Source organism: Syngnathoides biaculeatus, chromosome 3 (genome assembly GCF_019802595.1).
Source record: "Syngnathoides biaculeatus isolate LvHL_M chromosome 3, ASM1980259v1, whole genome shotgun sequence".
Classification (NCBI taxonomy): domain Eukaryota; kingdom Metazoa; phylum Chordata; class Actinopteri; order Syngnathiformes; family Syngnathidae; genus Syngnathoides; species Syngnathoides biaculeatus.
The window spans coordinates 28,741,563-28,760,425 of NC_084642.1; the positions used below are offsets into that span (position 1 = coordinate 28,741,563).

An 18,863-nucleotide genomic window follows, 5' to 3' on the forward strand; every position below is an offset into this window, starting at 1 on the left:
ATACCTGTAAGGGTAAAAATTCCCACCATTCAAATTCTTTTTTAAATTTACTTTTATTTTGAATTCCCATATTTAATTTGAATTCTTCAGTAAAGTCAGTCACTGTAAGATATTTACTCAAATAATCTACAAGATGACTAACTGGCAAAGGTAGCTTCTATTATGATACTTGTACTTTACTTCTATATTGCATACAGGTACGAAGGTACAAACATCACATGTGTAGTACAGTGTTTACCCACTATAGTATGGTTCTCCTACAGCAAATTGGTGTATCATTGGTATTTTGAGAAATGTAAAAAGTAATAATTACTTTACAGTATTGAAATCATAAATGTTGATTAAAAAAGACTATATGATGAACATGCAGTAACAGAGGAGTTTAATTTACTTGGGCATGTATTGGCTGCTAGTTACTGAAGTGTAATAATTATTGAAGCATATTTTGATTGATCAGAAAGAAAACCAATTCAACCAAAACATATCCAGTGTTGTTTAAAACGAAACGCATATCTACTTATTTCTTTAGTTGGAAATATTTTTATTGGATACACAAAAGAAAGCAAAGAAATAACTTTGTAGCCCTTTTCCCAATGAGCAAAATTGCACTTTTTCTTCATTTCCCCCACTTCCACATTATTTATTGAAAAATCTTTAAATCTTACCTAACAGCAGAGGTTGCAAACACCTGCCCGTTGGAACCAGCCGTTAGCAATATTACGGAGAAAACCACAACTATCAGATCTGTGCAGAGAATTGAGAATGGAAGGCATGAACAAATGTGATCTTGGTGTGCAAATGTACCAAATATTGCAATAAAGTTACAGTCCATATTTGTACTGATGAGACAAAAAACAAAATATTGACAAGTATAAGAAGAATACAGTACCAAGAAGCAAACTAACAATGGTTTTTAAGATGACAAAAAAAAATTAAATCAAAGACATAGTTCAGACATTTCATTGCCTAGTTTTAGTTATAGCATTAACTGTTCTTTTTTTATGTGAACAATAAAGACAATTGTAGCTTGATTTTATGACAATGAGTGGAAAACATTGCACTATTTGCACCATATTTGTATTTGCTTGGCTTTGTTGTGGCATGTTTGTTTTTTGAATGTTCAGGTTTGTGTGTGTGTGAGTGTGTGTGCAAGTTGCCTGTATATAAAGTAAATATAAAGTTCACACCTATAATAATTATTGGCTGTCTTGCAAATCGTAGTCGTCCACAGAAGCCAACATATATACTTTGGCAACCTGCCGACCAAAGCCGGACAACATATTCCACCCCTAAGAAGACCACAAGGAAAATCTCCTGGGAAGGGAGGATAGAGATTACATTCACAAAAGACAGAACACATTTATCAGCATTGGAAAGAACACTAGTAAGTAGTAGTCATAAGAGTGTACATCTAATAACGAAACTTCTCATTTAAATACCGTAATTAGTTTGAAATGAAGTCCATCTGTGAAAGTAATCTGCTAAAATATAAAGAAGCAGAAAAATGAAAATTTGAACTAAATGCAAATGGTGAATAAGTTATTGTTATTCACTCAGGGAAAAACTGAGGAAACAGTATAAGTGACTACAGCCAATGGTTACCCAATCTTTTGAGTGGCATTTCAAAATTTAACGTGATACATCTGTGTACGAAAACGGATCACCAACTACGGCCATATTCTCCTGCTGGTGTGTAAATTCGTTATTTATGTGGCTGGACTTGTACACTTTTGATTTCTGCTGATTCTGCTGTCTAAACTTTTGATACAACCACACCCACTACCAAAGAGGTATGATTCAATTTTATCTTAGGTCGGCTTCCAATCACTAAAACATTGACGTTTCCTGAGACTTGCGAATGCCATTGAAATCCATTAAAATAAATAAAAGTACACCTTTAAATTTAAAAATGCCTATTAAGAGTGGATGCAATGTGTAGTCAGCCCGTTGGGACAGGCTGACTGCTCTGGCTACACTTTGAAGAAGAGCATGTTTTTTTTTCATTCTGTACGAAATAAATCCCATCCAAATCCATAATTTAATCCAAGTACTGTTTTTATGATTTGCTGCATCCTTGGAGGTCTGGAAATCTCCTTAATATAATTATTAGCACGTGTGGTGTGTATTGTAACTGCACCCAAACTTGAATAGAATGTTACAATGTTACATGCAACCTGTGTCACAGACAAAAGGAAAAGTGTGTTAATCGATGGGAGAATCTACGTAGACAGATAAGTGCACAATTTTCAAAGATGAAGCATGCAGCAAACAAACAAGGAGTCTGGTATCCTGCACATATTCTGCACAGGTTTTGCGGTGTACAATCAAAAGCAATACAATCAAAAGGCCTAGAAGGATATTGTCTTACAACGTACTCTGTTGTGATTTCAATCACTTCTTATGAAGGCGATTCATTTAGAACGATGGTGGCGCAAGCTGTGTTGAAATGTGATTGCAGTTGCTGAAAGTCTTTGTAAATAAATCACTAGAATCCAAACCCGTAACCTTGATGGTACAAAGATAACCAGGATGTTTACCGAAGTCTGGCTCCTTCACATTTAAAAGACCTTGTGTGTATTTGGTGTTTGTCAGGAAAAGCATTTGTTGTGGCCATTTAAGTCATCAATGGGAATCTTCCCCTCCATGAGCCGTCACCTTTCCACAGTGAAGGGGTTCATCTGAACCAATGATTTTAGGAGCTAAACTGTCAGGGTCTGACTTCACTTTGTTTTCATTACGCATTTTTATATGCGCAACCCAACAACAATGAAGTTTGGACATTGTGTTAAACAAATAAAAGTGAAGATAATGATTTGCAAATTATGTTCAAATTATATTTAATTCAACACACAACAAAGATACGATATTTAATGTCCAAACTGATAATGGTTATTATTTGGGAAAAAAATATTAACTTGGAATTTTATGGCTGCGACATGTTCCAAAAAAGCTGAAACAGGTGGCAAAAAAGAAAATCAAGAAAAGCCCATCAAACACCTAATTGCAATTTAAAACTCTACTATGCAAAGCAAAAGCCATTTATTAACAACACTCCAAAACAGTGTTTGTTTCTCTGGTCCTGAGCTCATCTAAGAGTCATTATTTTGGCATGAGGGGTGCTAGGGTCAGATTTCCAAATAGTCAAAACAATCCATTAGATAAGTACAACTACTGTATTGTGGAACTCTGCTTTCTTTCACTTGTAACAAAATACAAAGTTTTGCATCCCTGAGTGCGTCATGTTTATGTTTTTAGACAGTTGATTTTCTGTTAAGCTTGTTATATTTACAGACTTTGTTTCGAACATAACCACTTTCATGAATATATTCCCAAGCCTCATTTATCCACCCACTCGCTCATTCTCCATAATTTGTATTCATAGGTGATGCAGTTTTCTTGAGATGATAATTTTCACTTTCTGGAGCATTGTTCCAAATACTTACTGTAAATATGTAAAATCACGTTTTCTTTCTTATACCAATGGAATATTAAAGTGGGCCTGTCATGAAATGGATGATTTTTGGTATATTATTAATGAAAAACCCACATCTAATATGGTCCCATGTGTTTTTTCACCACAAAACATGATTTTGACGGATACAGCTTTTTGTAACTCCCGCCATGAAAATCCTCTCAGGGATTTTTTTTCGAGAAGAAGCAGGAAGTGACATAAAGGACAGCGGCGCCCCCACGTGGACTCGTTTGTTTCCATTATTTTTACCTCCGGGAAGGTAGCTCGTTGTTCCTTCGTGTTAGCCAAAATGCGGGCTCATTGCATTGCTGGACATTGCTTGAACACTCGGGAGAATGGAATTACCCTTCATAAGTTTGAAAGAGACCCTGTTCGTTGTGAAAAAGGGATTGCACGGGTGCAGAGGACGAGAGATTCGTGGGTTCCAAATAACAGGTAGATTTGTATACAGCTACTAAAAAAAATGATAGTTTGGGGCGGACCACGTAATCGGTCTCTCCCATAACGTAGCAAAAGATCCTCGTATGAAATGTGTTGATGTGCGCATACAGCGAATAAAAAAAAATAATAATTTGGGGCGGATCACGTAATCGGTCTCTCTCATAACGTGACAAAAGATCCGCGTATGAAATGTGTCGATGCGCGCGTCGCCCAGCCAACAATGTCTCACTCAGCCTCGTCTCGATAGTGTTCATCGCTTACTGCGGTGGCTTTGAACGTACCCATAAAAGCAGCATGGCTCGGCTCCACCTCCTCCTTATATACCACGGTGCCGAAAATCACCCACACCAGCTGAGGCGCCGTGTTTGACGGTCACATGTTCTGCAAAGCTGCGCATCGGGCTTTGCGACGGGGGCGGCTCTGAAGAACCCAGCCGAGAATGCGTTACTCAGTCGCGTGTGCGCATAAAGCGCCCCGGCTCGACTGTGGGCACCCCCCTAAAGCAGCACCACTCGGATCTGTCATAAGCCACACCGGCCGGCTGCGATGAGCCGCAATGGCTCATCTCTGCTGCGGAAGTGGATCAGACGGGATGCGGTTTGGCCATGATCGGATATCATCTGAATATGGCTTGAAACAATAGTGTAATATTGCCCTGAGGGCTCGAAACAATAGTGTAATATAGCCCCGGTAACTTCACTCGGTTGTGTGGTGTTGTCCTTTTCGAAAAGAGCTTCGGTGTAAGAAGGGATAGGCACTGCGCGTTTTCAACAGCGGAAGTGACGATGATGTCGAGGACAGAGGACGCGACTAATATGGCGACCACTTGGATGTCGAGAGACACTCAATTGCGCAACTTTCTGCATGGATGATGGGCTCTCTGCTCACTTTTTTTTCATATAGACATTGAAGTGAATACTGTTGTATGTATTTTTCATTACATTTACATTACACAATGTTTATAGGGATGACAGTCCCACTTTCAGTATTATTATGCTCAGGCCTGAGTCAACTTGGGTTGGAAGGAGTAATCATAATATGAACAGTTTCTGAAAGTTTTTTATGAGACAAGAACCTTTTCTTAATGGGTGTTCAGTGAGAAGTAAACAAAAATTCAAAGGAAGTTGCTGTACAACAAATAAGCTAAAATTCAGAGCAGTAAGACATCGGTCGTGTCCAAGACGGTTACTTTATCTTTTACTGTCACTTTAACATTGTAAGAGTTAGAAACCTCTGCTCATACTTGTATGACCCTCAGGAATGTTAAAGTGTTTCTTAAATGAGAAATATGGGTATTGTGTATTGTGTATTTTGTTCACAGCAGTTACCATGGGTAATAAAAATATCATGAATCATATGGGTCATGAATTATGACGTTCTTTTTTACCATCTTGCTGAAATTAACCAGCTTTGAGGGAATGGTCCTGTTTCATGCAAATTACCCACTGGCCACCCTGCCTTCCACTGCAGCGGGCCCAGTGCAGTTTCAAGCGTTCATTATCATGGAAACCATGCGTGGAAGCGTTGTGAGAAGCTGAACGGGCACTTGTTCTTCAGCAGCCCAAAATCTGAAGAGAAAAGTGAGCCCCAATTTTTACACTCGTTGAGGCAGCACAACATCACCAAACCACGTCGATCTATATGCTTGGGGCAGATGCAGGGGACACATCAACAGCCAGAGTCTGGCGCTTGCCCGAAAAAGGTCGAATTTCACCCAGCCTAACATCCAAGTCACGTGTATAAGAAACTCGGTGCAGATGTGGTGTTATGTAAATCAGCTCCACTTTTTGGTAATAATCCAACACAGTATGCCACCCTTGCAGATACATTTTCAGAAAGCGGCATCAAATAATTAGTTGCTGGTTGATTTCACAATTTATGATTTTTTTTTTATACAAACAATTAGTATTTGCTCCCATTTAAAAGGTGAGGGTCAGATTATAGTGACCAGTTTGCTTATTATTTCAAATATTATTTATCTCAATCAACAAATTGGTCAACCAGCTTCGACAATCAGATTGTGTTCCAGTACTTTCTAATAACTCTGTAAGGCTATTCCTGTCTCTAATTTTAAATCTGTTAGTCATGGGCGAATGTGAATGTAGAATCTGTGATGAAGCTTGTTTCACAGTTGTTGCTAATTCCATGTTATTATTTTTCCTTTTTCTTTTGTCCAGTTATGTTATATTTGTCCAGTGGAGGCATGATGGTGCGACTGGTAAGAGAATTAGCCTCACAGATCTGAGGACCGGGATTTAAATCTCAGCCCCACCTGTCTGGAGTGTGCATGTTCTCCCCGTGCCTGCTTGCACTCCAGTTTCCTCCCACACCTCAAAAAGCATTTATTGGAGACACTAAATTGCCCTTAGGTATGATTGAGAGTCCAAACGCTTTCTTGTTTCTATATGCCCTGGGATGGAAACCAGTTCAGGCTGTACCGGCCCTCTTCCCTGGAGATAGCTGGGATAGGCTCCAGCACTCCCTTGACCCTTGTGAGGATAAGTGGCTCAGAAAAAGGATGGGTAGTTGTATTACATTTTTCATCAATTTTATTAGTACTATTTTGTTCCTAGTTGCACCATTGACTAGAATGTGAATGCCCCTTTCACTGACAATGGCAAAAAAACAATATTGATTCAACACATTTCAATCTGACATTGTCATGGTCCTACCGGTCCAGCCCTGGCTGTGCAGGTCCCCTGCCTACCTGCGTTGATTAGGAGGCGCACACCTGCGCCTCATCGGCTATCATGAACCCGAGTATATGTAGGACCCAGCAGACGGTCTGGCTTTGCCAGATCGTTGCCATCTATGCCACGTTCCCGCACTTCCACATTCCTGATCCTGAACCCCTGTGTACCGACCTCCGCCTGTCCTCCGACCAACCCCGTAAGGTTGACGCTACTGATACTACTGCTCGCTCTGACTGACTCTCCGGCATTTGACGTTGGAACGAATAAAGATCTTCCTTGAACTGCCTTCCTGTCTACTGAGTCATGCATTTGGGTCCGCCTTAGCGTTCTGGTTATGACAAACATGTAAGTAATAAAATCCTGCCAAAGAGAAGAGAAGGGCGATCATATACTAAAGAGAGAAATGGCTGCAAACTACATGGGCAATCAAAACAGAAGTATGGTATTATGTGGGGAAAACATATGCGCCACCTTGGACATTTCTTAGTTCAATCAATCTGGATTACCTTCCACGATGGCCTAATGAAACATTGATCAGAATCAGTCTTTGCTTCTCACCCAAATAACATTCTGTAGCTCATATGTGGAACTCAAAAGAAAGTATGTCGTTTGACTTGCTTTGGGTTGACATTCACTTCATATTACAGTACTCACATAAAGAACTTGGGCTACCTTTATCTTTGAAGTGAAGTGAAGTCCATAACTGCGATCTCATTTATTACGAGAAAGTCTCTCTCTATTTGAGACTCAGAATAAATACTTACCACCCAGAAGAGAATTGAGAGAGCCAATGTTGAATACAGGGGGATGGTTGACAAAATGTTGAGGATCAGGAAACCAAGAATTATGAGGAAGGTGAAAAGAGAAGGATGAAAAGATTGAAAACAGTGCAAAGGTCATTGTTTTAATAAAGGTTATTTGTTATGTTGTTGTTCTTCCTTATTTTACACCTACATCATATATCATTTTGCCATCACTTTCAGGAATAATGATGAACTACATATTGGACTAATATGCTTATTTTTTTCACTTATTAGATATACATTTAAAAGTAGCCTTACAATAAAAACATGTGCTCGAGACATTTGTCCCATTTTTTTATATTTTTACCATGAATATCCCACTCTTGGAGAGGGATAAACCAAAGTTTAAAAATGAATGTCACATACTTAACGAAAACAAACAAATGTGTATTAACACATCAATAAGCAAACTGTCAACTAACAATAAATTGCTTCCCAATACCCCTCGTGGAAAAGATGTTAAAGTTAGAGTAAGTTGCAATAAGGACACAGCGTTTATAAACACCAAACATGCTTCAGATAGATAGAAAGGCTTTTCTTGAGATCTAAGCACAAATGGGAAAATTATATGTGGCTATGACAGGACAGCTTGTTATTTCTCGAGTATATGTTGACAACCCATTCTTGAAGACATTACATTTTCAAAAACACTTCACTTGGGTTGGGGTGTGTGGGTGTGGTTCACAACTTCATATACGATACAGCTACAAGCCTGCATGCAAAAAAACAGGCAGGTAATTACACAATCACTCATGTACTTCATTCATGATTCCACCAAACAAGCCAGGAATAATGTAGGTAAGTAGTTGTATTTAGATCTTTTTTTGTATTCCTGCTGTTACCTGGGGTAGGCTGATTAGGTTTCTGTATAGTAGCATTTGTTTGAAAATCTACTTTTACAGCAATGGCTGTTCCAAAGACACGGAGGGACAGGAATGCAATTTCATAGGCAAGCGGCTGTTTCAGCGGCCAACTTTGTAATGGATGAATATAATTGATTAGAGCCAACAAACCCGTCCATAATAGCAATATTAACAATAAATTGAAATGGCAGTCAATTCTTAGAGCTGCCATGACTGAGCAATGTTGCAAAAAAAGAAATACTGAGGACAATAATGCTTGTAAATAAATTTTATTCATAAGGCACTATATAAATCAAGCTCTGCAGAAAGAAAGTGCCGAATAATTAATACAAATCAAACATAAAACACGAGGCAATTACTGTTAATATTGCAATGTTACATAATTGAAAAACAATGCAAAACATGAAGGTCCTCAGAACTGTGAGGCCAACGCTTGACAGCTGCGCCACCGTGCCACCTATATATATATATATATATATATATATATATATATATATATATATATATATATATATATATATATACACACACACACAGTATACACACAGTATATATACACTAAAACAAGTGTGTCTGTCTCATGCTGTGTTAAAAGCCAAGGAATATAAAAATGGGTTGTCAGGGTGAATTTTAAAAACAGACACTGACATTGCTAGTCTAAAGCACACTTGGAGGTCATTAAATAGTTTGGAACCAGCAAAAGAAAAAGCTCTGAGCTCTTGCTTGGACTTGAGATCCTCCAAAAGTAACATACTGTATTAGATGACCTGAGGCACCAGCCAGGAGAGGAGCGATGGCGCACTTCAGAGAGGTAAGGCAGGGCGAGACCATTTAGAGATTAGAAAAAGAGAGGAGTATTACAATGAAATCTCAAGTGCAAAGGCAGCCTATGGAGGGAGGCCAGAATGTCAATCAATTGATCAAAACTTTTGGTTAACCAGAAATGAAAAAAAAACATTAAGACCAACATCTTTTTTAATTGTCTGTCCAATTCACATAATAACAATCCCAATTTAAAATCACTGTCCGTCTTCAAACCTAATTTTGAGATTGGTGTGCAGTTGGGTGTAAACAGAGGAGCATTTACAAGTGCCACTGTGTCCAAACATTTTGGTTTCTTTTCATATATAATTTAAGATGTTCATGGCCGTCGAACTTTAGTGTCCTCAAGACATCATAAAAGCGGAACAGTATATAGATCACACCATATCGTAACAATCTTAAAATATTATGCAAATAGATATTCCACGGGCTTTAGCAGCACAGAGATAGAGATAGAGATACCAGTCCCCAAATACCTTGCAAATATGTTCCTAAGACCTGTGTGGCGCACAGGGAATTAAATCACAACCTTGTGCATGTTATCTGAATGACACCATCAAGCCTCTACGACAGGGGCAGAGCTGAGACCCCGGTGTGATCCCTGTGTAGAGGGAGGGAGGATGACAACTGAGAACAAAAGCTCTGGGAGATGGCCACTATTGTTGGCACCATGACCAGGTTCTGAAGACAATCACTATCTCCATTTGTTCAGCCATTGCCACAGCCATACAACAGAGGAGACCAGCCAAGTAAAACATCTCCTTTGCCAAGGCTGGAGAGAGGCTGAAGGTACAGAGAGAGGCAGTGATACGTGTCTTTGAAACAGCCAAGGACTGGACACTGATGAGCAATTTGGGAAAGAATCTCAGGTTACATGATGGAGACCAGACACGACACTCTTATCAAAAGGAACAAGGCAGGTGGTCAAGCTGGATCTCACAGTTTGATGATAGGACATATCGAAGAGGTGGCTGAAAGGAAAATAGCTTAGTATGGCAAGCTGATGGAGGATTGCCACAGTCAAGTCTGGAAAACCTGGTGCCTGCCTTCTGAGGCTTTGCTTGTCCAACCCTCTGCAAAGCCTACCATCCGTTGGACAATACAGGTGTACACAAAATGCAATCCCTCGTACAGAACTGACACAGCAGAAAACACCTTAAAGGTCAAGTGTCGTCAAACGGATAATTTTTGGTATATTATTAATGAAAAACCCACAGCCAATATGGTCCCATTTGTTTTTTCACCACAAAACAGGATTTTGACGTATACAGCTTTTTGTAACTCCCGCCATGCAAATCCTCTCAGGGGATTTGTTTTCGAGAAGAAGCAGGAAGTGACGTAAAGGACAGCGGCGCCCTCTCATGGACTCGTTTGTTTCCATTAGTTTTACCTCCAGGAAGGTAGCTCGTTGTTCCTTCGTGTTAGCCAAAATTCCGGCTCGTTGCATTGCTCGACATTGCTTGAACACTCGGGAGAATGGATTTACCCTTCATAAGTTTGCAAGAGACCCGGTTCGTCGTGAAAAATGGATTGCATGGGTGGAGAGGACGAGAGCATCATGGGTTCCAAATAACAGGTAGGTGTGGATACATCTACTAAAAATGTAATAGTTTGGGGCGGACTACGTAATTGGTCTCTCATAACGTAACAAAAGATCCGCGTACGAAATATGTTGATGTGCGCATACAGCTACTAAAAAAAATAATAGTTTGGGGCGGACCACGTAATCGGTCTCTCTCATAACGTGACAAAAGATCCGCGTATGAAATGTGTTGATGTGCGCGTCGCCCAGCCAACAATGTCTCACTCAGCCTCGTCTCGATAGTGTTCATCGCATATTGCGGCGACTTTGAACATACCCCTAAAAGCAGCAGAGCTCAGCTCCACCTCCTCCTTATATACCACGGCGCCAAAACTCAGCCACACCGGCTGAGGCTCCGCGTTCGGCGGTCACAGCTTCTGCGAAGGCTGCGCATCGGGCTTTGCGACACATGGGACCATATTGGCTGTGGGTTTTTCATTAATAATATACCAAAAATCATCTGTTTGACGACACTTGAGCTTTAAGAAGGATGTGGCCAGAGGAAATGCACCTTGCAGTGTTGGTATTCAGGCACAAATTGGGGGCCAGGATATGTGGAACATTTTTTAACTTTAATCATTCAATAACCACCATTCCTCATTTTTCCTGGATTTGCTAATTTTTGCTCAAGGTTACCCGAGAGAGGGTGTGTAATGTTCAATACCCGAAACACATATTGTGTCACTGCAGATGTGTCTGTACATGTATCGAGATGTATCAAAAGCTGATCGTAAATACGACAGGATTACTGCTGCACTATTGCGTTTCCTGCCAAAAATCCCTCTTTTCATCCATGTTCCCTTTTTGGGGAAAATATCATTAAATGAAATACAAGGTAGCAATGATTAAATAATTTGATTCAATCAAAATTGTGTCTGAATTAAAATATAACAATTGCTTTTTCTGTTGTTGTCAGGGTTAGGTAAGGGAAACTGTGATTACAATAAGTATTGCCACAAGGAATACATTAAAAATGCTTCTCATTGATGACAGCTCAGTAACCTTCTGTACAACTAGGGCATGAAGCTCTATATTGGAATGTCTTATCTTGGTAAAACAGTCTTCAGTGGTAGTGGGAACTAAATTGCTACTAAGCTGATAGCATGTTGACTATTTTTCCACAACCCTTAAAACGCTCCCATTCCTACTGTATATGAGCAGATGTGATAGAAACTATGTCTAGAGGGAGGTCTAGTTTTCACAGTGAGGACTCTTATCACCTCATTCTACAGCCTGAGCAGCATGAACCTTTCTGTGCTTGTGGATTAGCGGCTGACAAAGGTGTTTTTAGGGTATTTTCACAGTAAATTTAGAGTGCATTCTCTGATTCAAGTAAAGAATACATTTCATGTACGTAACATGACCAAATAACGTTCTATATCACTCCAATGAGAATCTGTAACACAGAAGTATTTACTTTCATCTAATGCCAAATAGAATTATACACAAAAGACTGACAACCTTAGCTCAAACAAACAACATCGCATTTCCTCCTCTCCACAACCGAATCAGGTCCCAGGGTCACTTGGGTTCCATCTACTGCTTATAGTGCATTTGTACATGTGTTGCCAAGTATTGGCTGTCCATTGTCAGGGCACATGTCACAGTATCACAGCATGCACCCCGTCTTGGGATAATGGAGGTTTACAAACAACATTTCGAAAAACTTCCAAGTCTGGATCTAACTGACTGTCAAGCCTGCCAAATATACTGTGATAGTGATACACACTGAAGCTCACTTGCCAAATACTCATATAATAATAATCCTCGAGCTTCCTGACTCAAGTGTCAAATTGATTTTGCATAGCGAAACAAAATTTGCCACACATGAGGTTTTAAACCACATGATTGCAAAAGGAAGGACAGTGTATAAACAAATTTGCTGCATGCTTTGAGAAGGCTGAATCCTTGATTTGTTCTTGACTTAATTATTCCAGACACATCTGCTCTGCTGTACAACTTTTCAATATAAGATGATATAAAACCTTTATGGTACCCTATTTGATATATTAGACTGCATATACCTGTACTTACTTAATTTCACATGTATCTTGCACACCCATGTGTAATATGCAGCCCCAAAGTTGAACTCAAAATTCTAGAAAGTCCTTTTTCCTATATATAATGCATTTTTACAATGCATGGTTTTGCTTCGACCTAGATGATTAAGACATGAAATATCATCTATATTTTCATTTTTTTTAATTATTCTGAACTATTTTGAAAATGTAATACTTATTTATTTACTTGCTCTTTTTTTTAAACTCACAGCCATAATTTTATTGAGTAAATTACAAAATGCACAGTTGTGCTAATGTTTTGATTACCCAGTCAGAATTTGTAAGATGGGTACAATTCTTTAAAGAGAACATGAAAATAAAATGTAAAAAATATTTTAATGGGTTTCAAATTAAGCACTCGAGAATTTTGGCAAAGCATTATCATTAAACAAAAAAATAACCATAATGAAATGAATGATGTTTGTCATTCAACGTCTACTGACATCCCTGTATACAGTGAAGAAAATGAGTATTTGAACACCCTGCTACATTGCAAGTTCTCTCACTTAGAAATCATGGAGGGGTCTGAAATTTTCATCATAGGTGCATGTCCATTGTGAGAGAGAAAATCGAAAAAAATCCAGAAATCACAATGTATGATTTTTTTAACGATTAATTTGTCTGATACATATTTGAACACCTGTCTATCAGCTAGAATTCTGACCCTCAAAGACCTGTTACTCCGCCTTTAAAAGTGCACCTCCACTCCATGTATTATCCTGAGGTCGTTAGCTGCATAAAGACACCTGTCCACCCCATACAATCAGTAAGGCTCAAACTTGCAACATGTCCAAGACCAAAGAGCTAAATGCAAAGGAGTTGCGTCAGGAAGAGCATCCGGCGTAAAACTGTGCCAAACAAATATGCATTAAACTGAGATGACACAATGTGGCGACCCCTAATGGGTCAAGCCCAAAGGAAAAGAAGAACTTTCAATAGAGCAGGGTGTTCAAATAATTCTTCACTGTACATTGCATGATTGATGTTGTTATGAAAATTACATATAATATTATTCACTTCAACGTCTATCCAAAAAAAAAAAAAAAATGAGCAGGGAGCGTGTCATTCAGGCTCAAAGTTGCGGAAGTCTCACTAGACATCCCAGCGGTAGCCAGATACCTGCTACGTCATTTACAGCTGTCACACTGGGACAGTCACCATTAAGAAGATGCTGTGCCACCTGCTGTGGGAGACGAACAAAAGAGATTTTCTGATTTTTACGACGCCCCTTCTGACACAGAAGCTCTTTTCGAAAAAGAGAACATCTCACAATCGAGTCAAGTGACTCGGGCAATATTACCCTATTGTTTCGAGCCATATTTAGATATATGGATCACTTCTAACTAACAACACACTCCCCGACAGTATGTACTGTATGACAGTAAGTAGCGTACTCAGGAGGACCCATGCCGGGTGAAGTAACTGGCCGCTGTGGGGGGGAGCTCCTTTCTCCTCCTGCACGCAGGCAAACCACCTCCCCGCCCGATCCACCTCCGCGGCAGTGATGAACAACGCTACGGCCGCGAGCGACAACAACGACGCAGCCGTGAGCAACGACAACACTGCGGCCACACACGTCGACACATTTAGCACCCCTGACTTACGTACTTTTTAAGTTATTATGACACGGATCTTTTGTTACTTCTGAGAGGATTACGTCCCCCCCCACTATTATTATTTTTTAATATCTCTATAGACACCTACCTGTCATTTGGAACCCACGAAGCTCTCGTTCTTTGCACCTGTGCAATTCTTTTTTCACGACGAACCGGGTCTTTTGGAAACGTGTGAAGAGTAAATCCATCCTCCAGACTGTTCAAGCAATATTCAGCAATACATTTTGCAATACCACTGAGACTGCATTTTGGCTCACACACAAGAAAAAACAGCTACTTTCCCAGTGGTAAAACTGGTATAAATACATGAACCCGCCAGTGTGGGTGTCACTTCCTGCTTCTTCTCCAAAATAAATGCCTCAAGAGGATTTTCATGGCAGGAGATACAGAAATCCATATACAACAACATAACGACGTGGGGTGGAAAAATGGATGGGTCCATTCCGGCTCCATTTTTTTTTTTTTTTTATGAAAAACATACTAAACATACCTTTCAGTCACGAGTCAGACTCAAAAGTAAATAAATCAGTACCTATGTATAATGCGCACAATTTACTTCTGCCATTTTTTGTGAGGGGGGGGATTATGCACAAGAAATTAAAATTATAGTAATTGAGAACGTTGAGTCGGGGAACACAGACTTCAGGTTTAGGAACTTAGAATTTTAACTCAAAAAATAAAATTGACACTAACGCTGCAGATTTAAAATAATTATATAAATAGGCACTGTTGTAACATAACCAAGAATGCAACCAGCAAGGTTAATTTGAATCTTGAGATGCATGAAAAAATAGCTTATTTGATATCTGCATACATGACTGTTAGTATGTCTTTTTTCATGAAATTATATTTTTAAAAAAAAGGACTGCACTTACAAACCCAATTCCAATGAAGTTGCGACATTGCTGGGTTTGTATATAGCTCTTTATCGACACTATCAGTGACCAAAGTGCTTTACAAAGCCTCACATTCATCAATTTACACGCACACACACCTTCATTCACCAATGGGTGACTGATGCCAATCTAGATTAAGGTTCAGTGATTTGCCCCCCCCTCCCAGAAAAAAAAATCAGATTTAAAAAACTGTTAAAAAAAAATTCTATGAGGTATGGCAACACAAGTCCAGCTCTGGGAAATACGACATTACCCCAGATCTCCATCAAAAATACAGTAAGTCTCAACCACACACATGTGTCTAATGATATATGCACATTTTATTCTCCCTTCCACTGAAAACATTCATTAAAAAAACAAAAAATCAAGGAGACAACACCTGTTCAGTTCTGAGGGACACTAGACCACCCCAGGTCTCCAACAATAGTCCCACCCAAAACTAATGTGGCATTCCAAAATAAATGTCTCCTTAACTCTGCTTATTTCACTGTTATTACCAGTGATTCAAAATATTCATTAATAAAATCTATGAGGTATTGCATCACCAGTCAAGTTGTTGGGGACAAGTCTCCATCCAAAGATGATAGGGAGACTTGAGGGGACACATATTTTGAAATCCCACACCATATTTGGGTGGGACCTCTTTTGTTGGAGACCTGAGGTGATATAGTGTCACCCAGAACTGGACTGGTGTTGGAATACCTCTACGAATTTTTTCATTTGTATTTTTTTAAATCAGTGGTTGTGACAGTGAAATATGCATATTTCAGAGAATTTTTAGTTTGAAATGCCGCATCAGATTTTGATGGGCCATTTCTGTTAGAGAACTGTGGTGGTGTAGTGTCCCCCAGGGCTTGACTGGTGTTGGAATATCTCATCGATTTTTTTTTAATTACATTTTTTTGATTAGTTGTTGTGAGTGAAATATGCATCTTTCAGTGGACTTTTATTTTGAAATTCCGCATCAGATTTGGATGGGACCTCTTTTGTTGGAGACCTGGGGTGGTGTATCGTCCCCCAGAACTGGATTGTTGCTGCAATACTGAATATATACTGAATACTTTTTTTTTTTTTTTTTTTTTACTAGGATGCATTGAAATCCACGTATTAGTCGGGAGCTTTTATTTTGAAGATGGCTTTCTTTGCTTGTTGATGCATATTACCGTAATGCCACAAAAATATGGGGGCAGCTTGCTTGACGTCTTTTCGAGTGGAGGCTGGCCAGAACGCAGTGAAAAGGAACAGCACCCCACAACCCTAGCGCCTAAAAACCAGAGTTACATGATTTTGAGTATCTATCTTTCTGCTTGTCTGACTGTCTAGAAATGAACATAGCTTTGCTTTGAAGTGACAATTGAAGTTAGGCTATATTTCCGTACACAGTTAATGCATCCATTGGTTGTTAGGATGATATTTATCATAAAACTCACACAGTCAAGTGATAAAGGAAGCACTTCCAGCCGGAGGGCCTTTCCAAAAAGTTGTAGACGCGTCCTTGGATACAGGCGTGAGTGACGACTGAGTGGCCTCCGCTGCCGTACGTGAGCCCCGACATGCGGGACTGAAGTAAGTACGGTTGAAGATACACTTGGGGTGCCCGTTGAGAAACCGACTTGGCGCTGTAAATCCCGAGATGGTCTGACGCGCAAGGGTTTGTGTCTGAGAGCTCCCAGTCCTGTGATCTCTTCCCCGGGGCGCATCTGGAGACCTGCGTGCGCTTTCCAGTGAGCGTCCAAAATTCGACATCGTGTCTTCTCGCTGTTCTTCTACCTCTCAGCTGCTATTTTGGGGTCAATAGCAATTGCAGATCCACTGTTGCGCAACACTCCTGGAAACAAAACAACCATCCTCCCCGCCAAGATCCGGGGGAGGGCGTTCCATGAAATAAACATTCCGGGGGCTTTCCTCCACCACCACCGCTATCACAAAAAAAAAAAAAAAAAAAAATCATGATTACATGTTGTTTATTAAATAGCCTTACTTAATATGGATACAAAATGAATAAAAACTGAAAGTTAACTTTACATGCACTGTGTACTGCAAACCTTTCTGATATTTGATCGAAATGAGCCAAACTGCCATCACAACTTATTTTCATGGGACGGACACATTCCAAATGTATTTTTTTATTTTTTGTATTTCGTACCCTAACGCTACAACATTAAAACATGTAAAACCACAGGAGTGGTTGGTATTTTTTTTTTTTAAACAAAAATACAAACACTCCCTCATTGCCCCCCCCCCCCCCACACACACACACACACACACACACGTTTCCCCAACTGGGCTGCACGTGTTGTACCTTTGCAAGGAAATGTGTCTTCCAGTGTGATGGTGTGTGTACCTGGTTTCAAACAGATTATTGGACAATTTCTTAATTTCAACCACACAATAGCATCACCAGTCCACATTTTTTTTTAACAGAATTTGATAATTTCTGCTATTTTGGCTGCATTTGCTGTAACTTGTAGGTTAGCTGGACCCACAGTACATAGCATTTAACAAGCATTTCATCAAACCATAGCCAAACAGCAAAGAAGGGTCACAACTGGGATGCTGCAGTTTGGAGTCGCTGTTATGTACCCTGCAATTGGCTGACAACAAATTGAGGTGTACCCCGCCCCGCCCTGCCTCCTGACTAAAGATAGCTGCACTCCTGGGTCCCTTGTGAGGATAAGTGGCTCAGAAAATGGATGAGTGGATGCTTGCATAATGACGGTAAAGCCATGCGCTTCCACAATTCATTGCGATGTGCAAATTTTAATTATTGCTGTAATAAAGACTTTCCTATTTGTAGTTAATGTCTGTTTATGATACCACTAGTTGGCTGTATGCCCTTTTTACTGTTCCATTTATGGTTTATGATACATATCATTATCAAACCGTGACTTTAAGCTGTGTGTAAAATACTGACATCAATTCTACCAATATTACCGTCATTAAAATCCTTTAAAAAAAAAAGTCCATTGGGGTGTGGTTGGCAATGGACCTTTCCAATCTGTCAGTCACTCGTACAATGATACCCAATCAGATAGCTGCATTGTCTTAACCCCTGGCTTGTCACGCCCCTCTTGCCGTATTGTCCCACAAGCAATGCTGGTTGTCAGTTGCATGTGCTTGGAAAAGGTTAATGTAATGAAAATGCTCCTCAGATGCGCTTGGAGAACGTGCAATTCTGATGAAAGATATCCTGCTAGGTTACAAGGGGCCCGGTTGATTCATTTTCCAAAGCCTAAAACACAGTTGACGAAGTGTCTATGATGGATTAAGGCTCGCGGAAGAACGCACGTACAACCAAATGTGGACAATATCAACAAACACTAGGCTGTATGTTCGAAGGTAAGTGAGGGAGAAGTAACTTCTCTGAGTTTGATTTAATTATTATCAGTGCTTTAAACATTGCAGGAGAACAACTTTCACTTTGTTAGTGTATCACTGACCTGTTGTATGAAGTGTGTAATGTTTTATGCCGAAGAGTCGGGTTTGTGATACATAAATGCGCGATGTCATGCAAGAGAAATGTCTATTTGCCTGTGTATCACATCAGACTTTTAAGACAGAGCACTGGGTTGGAATTACGAGACAAGTCAAATGATAACACCCACTCACTTATAA

At 39.7% G+C, this 18,863-nt stretch overlaps 1 protein-coding gene across 1 annotated transcript in view; it reads right to left on the reverse strand.

Moving 5' to 3' along the window:
• The window catches only part of kcnq1.1 (potassium voltage-gated channel, KQT-like subfamily, member 1.1), a 50,166-nt gene extending 33,029 nt beyond the window's left edge, over positions 1-17,137 (reverse strand). The window contains 5 exon segments of the mRNA XM_061815173.1: positions 666-744; positions 1,188-1,314; positions 7,371-7,461; positions 16,679-16,937; positions 16,940-17,137. Coding sequence (XP_061671157.1) covers positions 666-744; positions 1,188-1,314; positions 7,371-7,461; positions 16,679-16,937; positions 16,940-16,994 — 611 coding nt within the window. The 5' untranslated portion in view covers positions 16,995-17,137.
• Between the last annotated feature and the right edge of the window lie 1,726 nt (positions 17,138-18,863).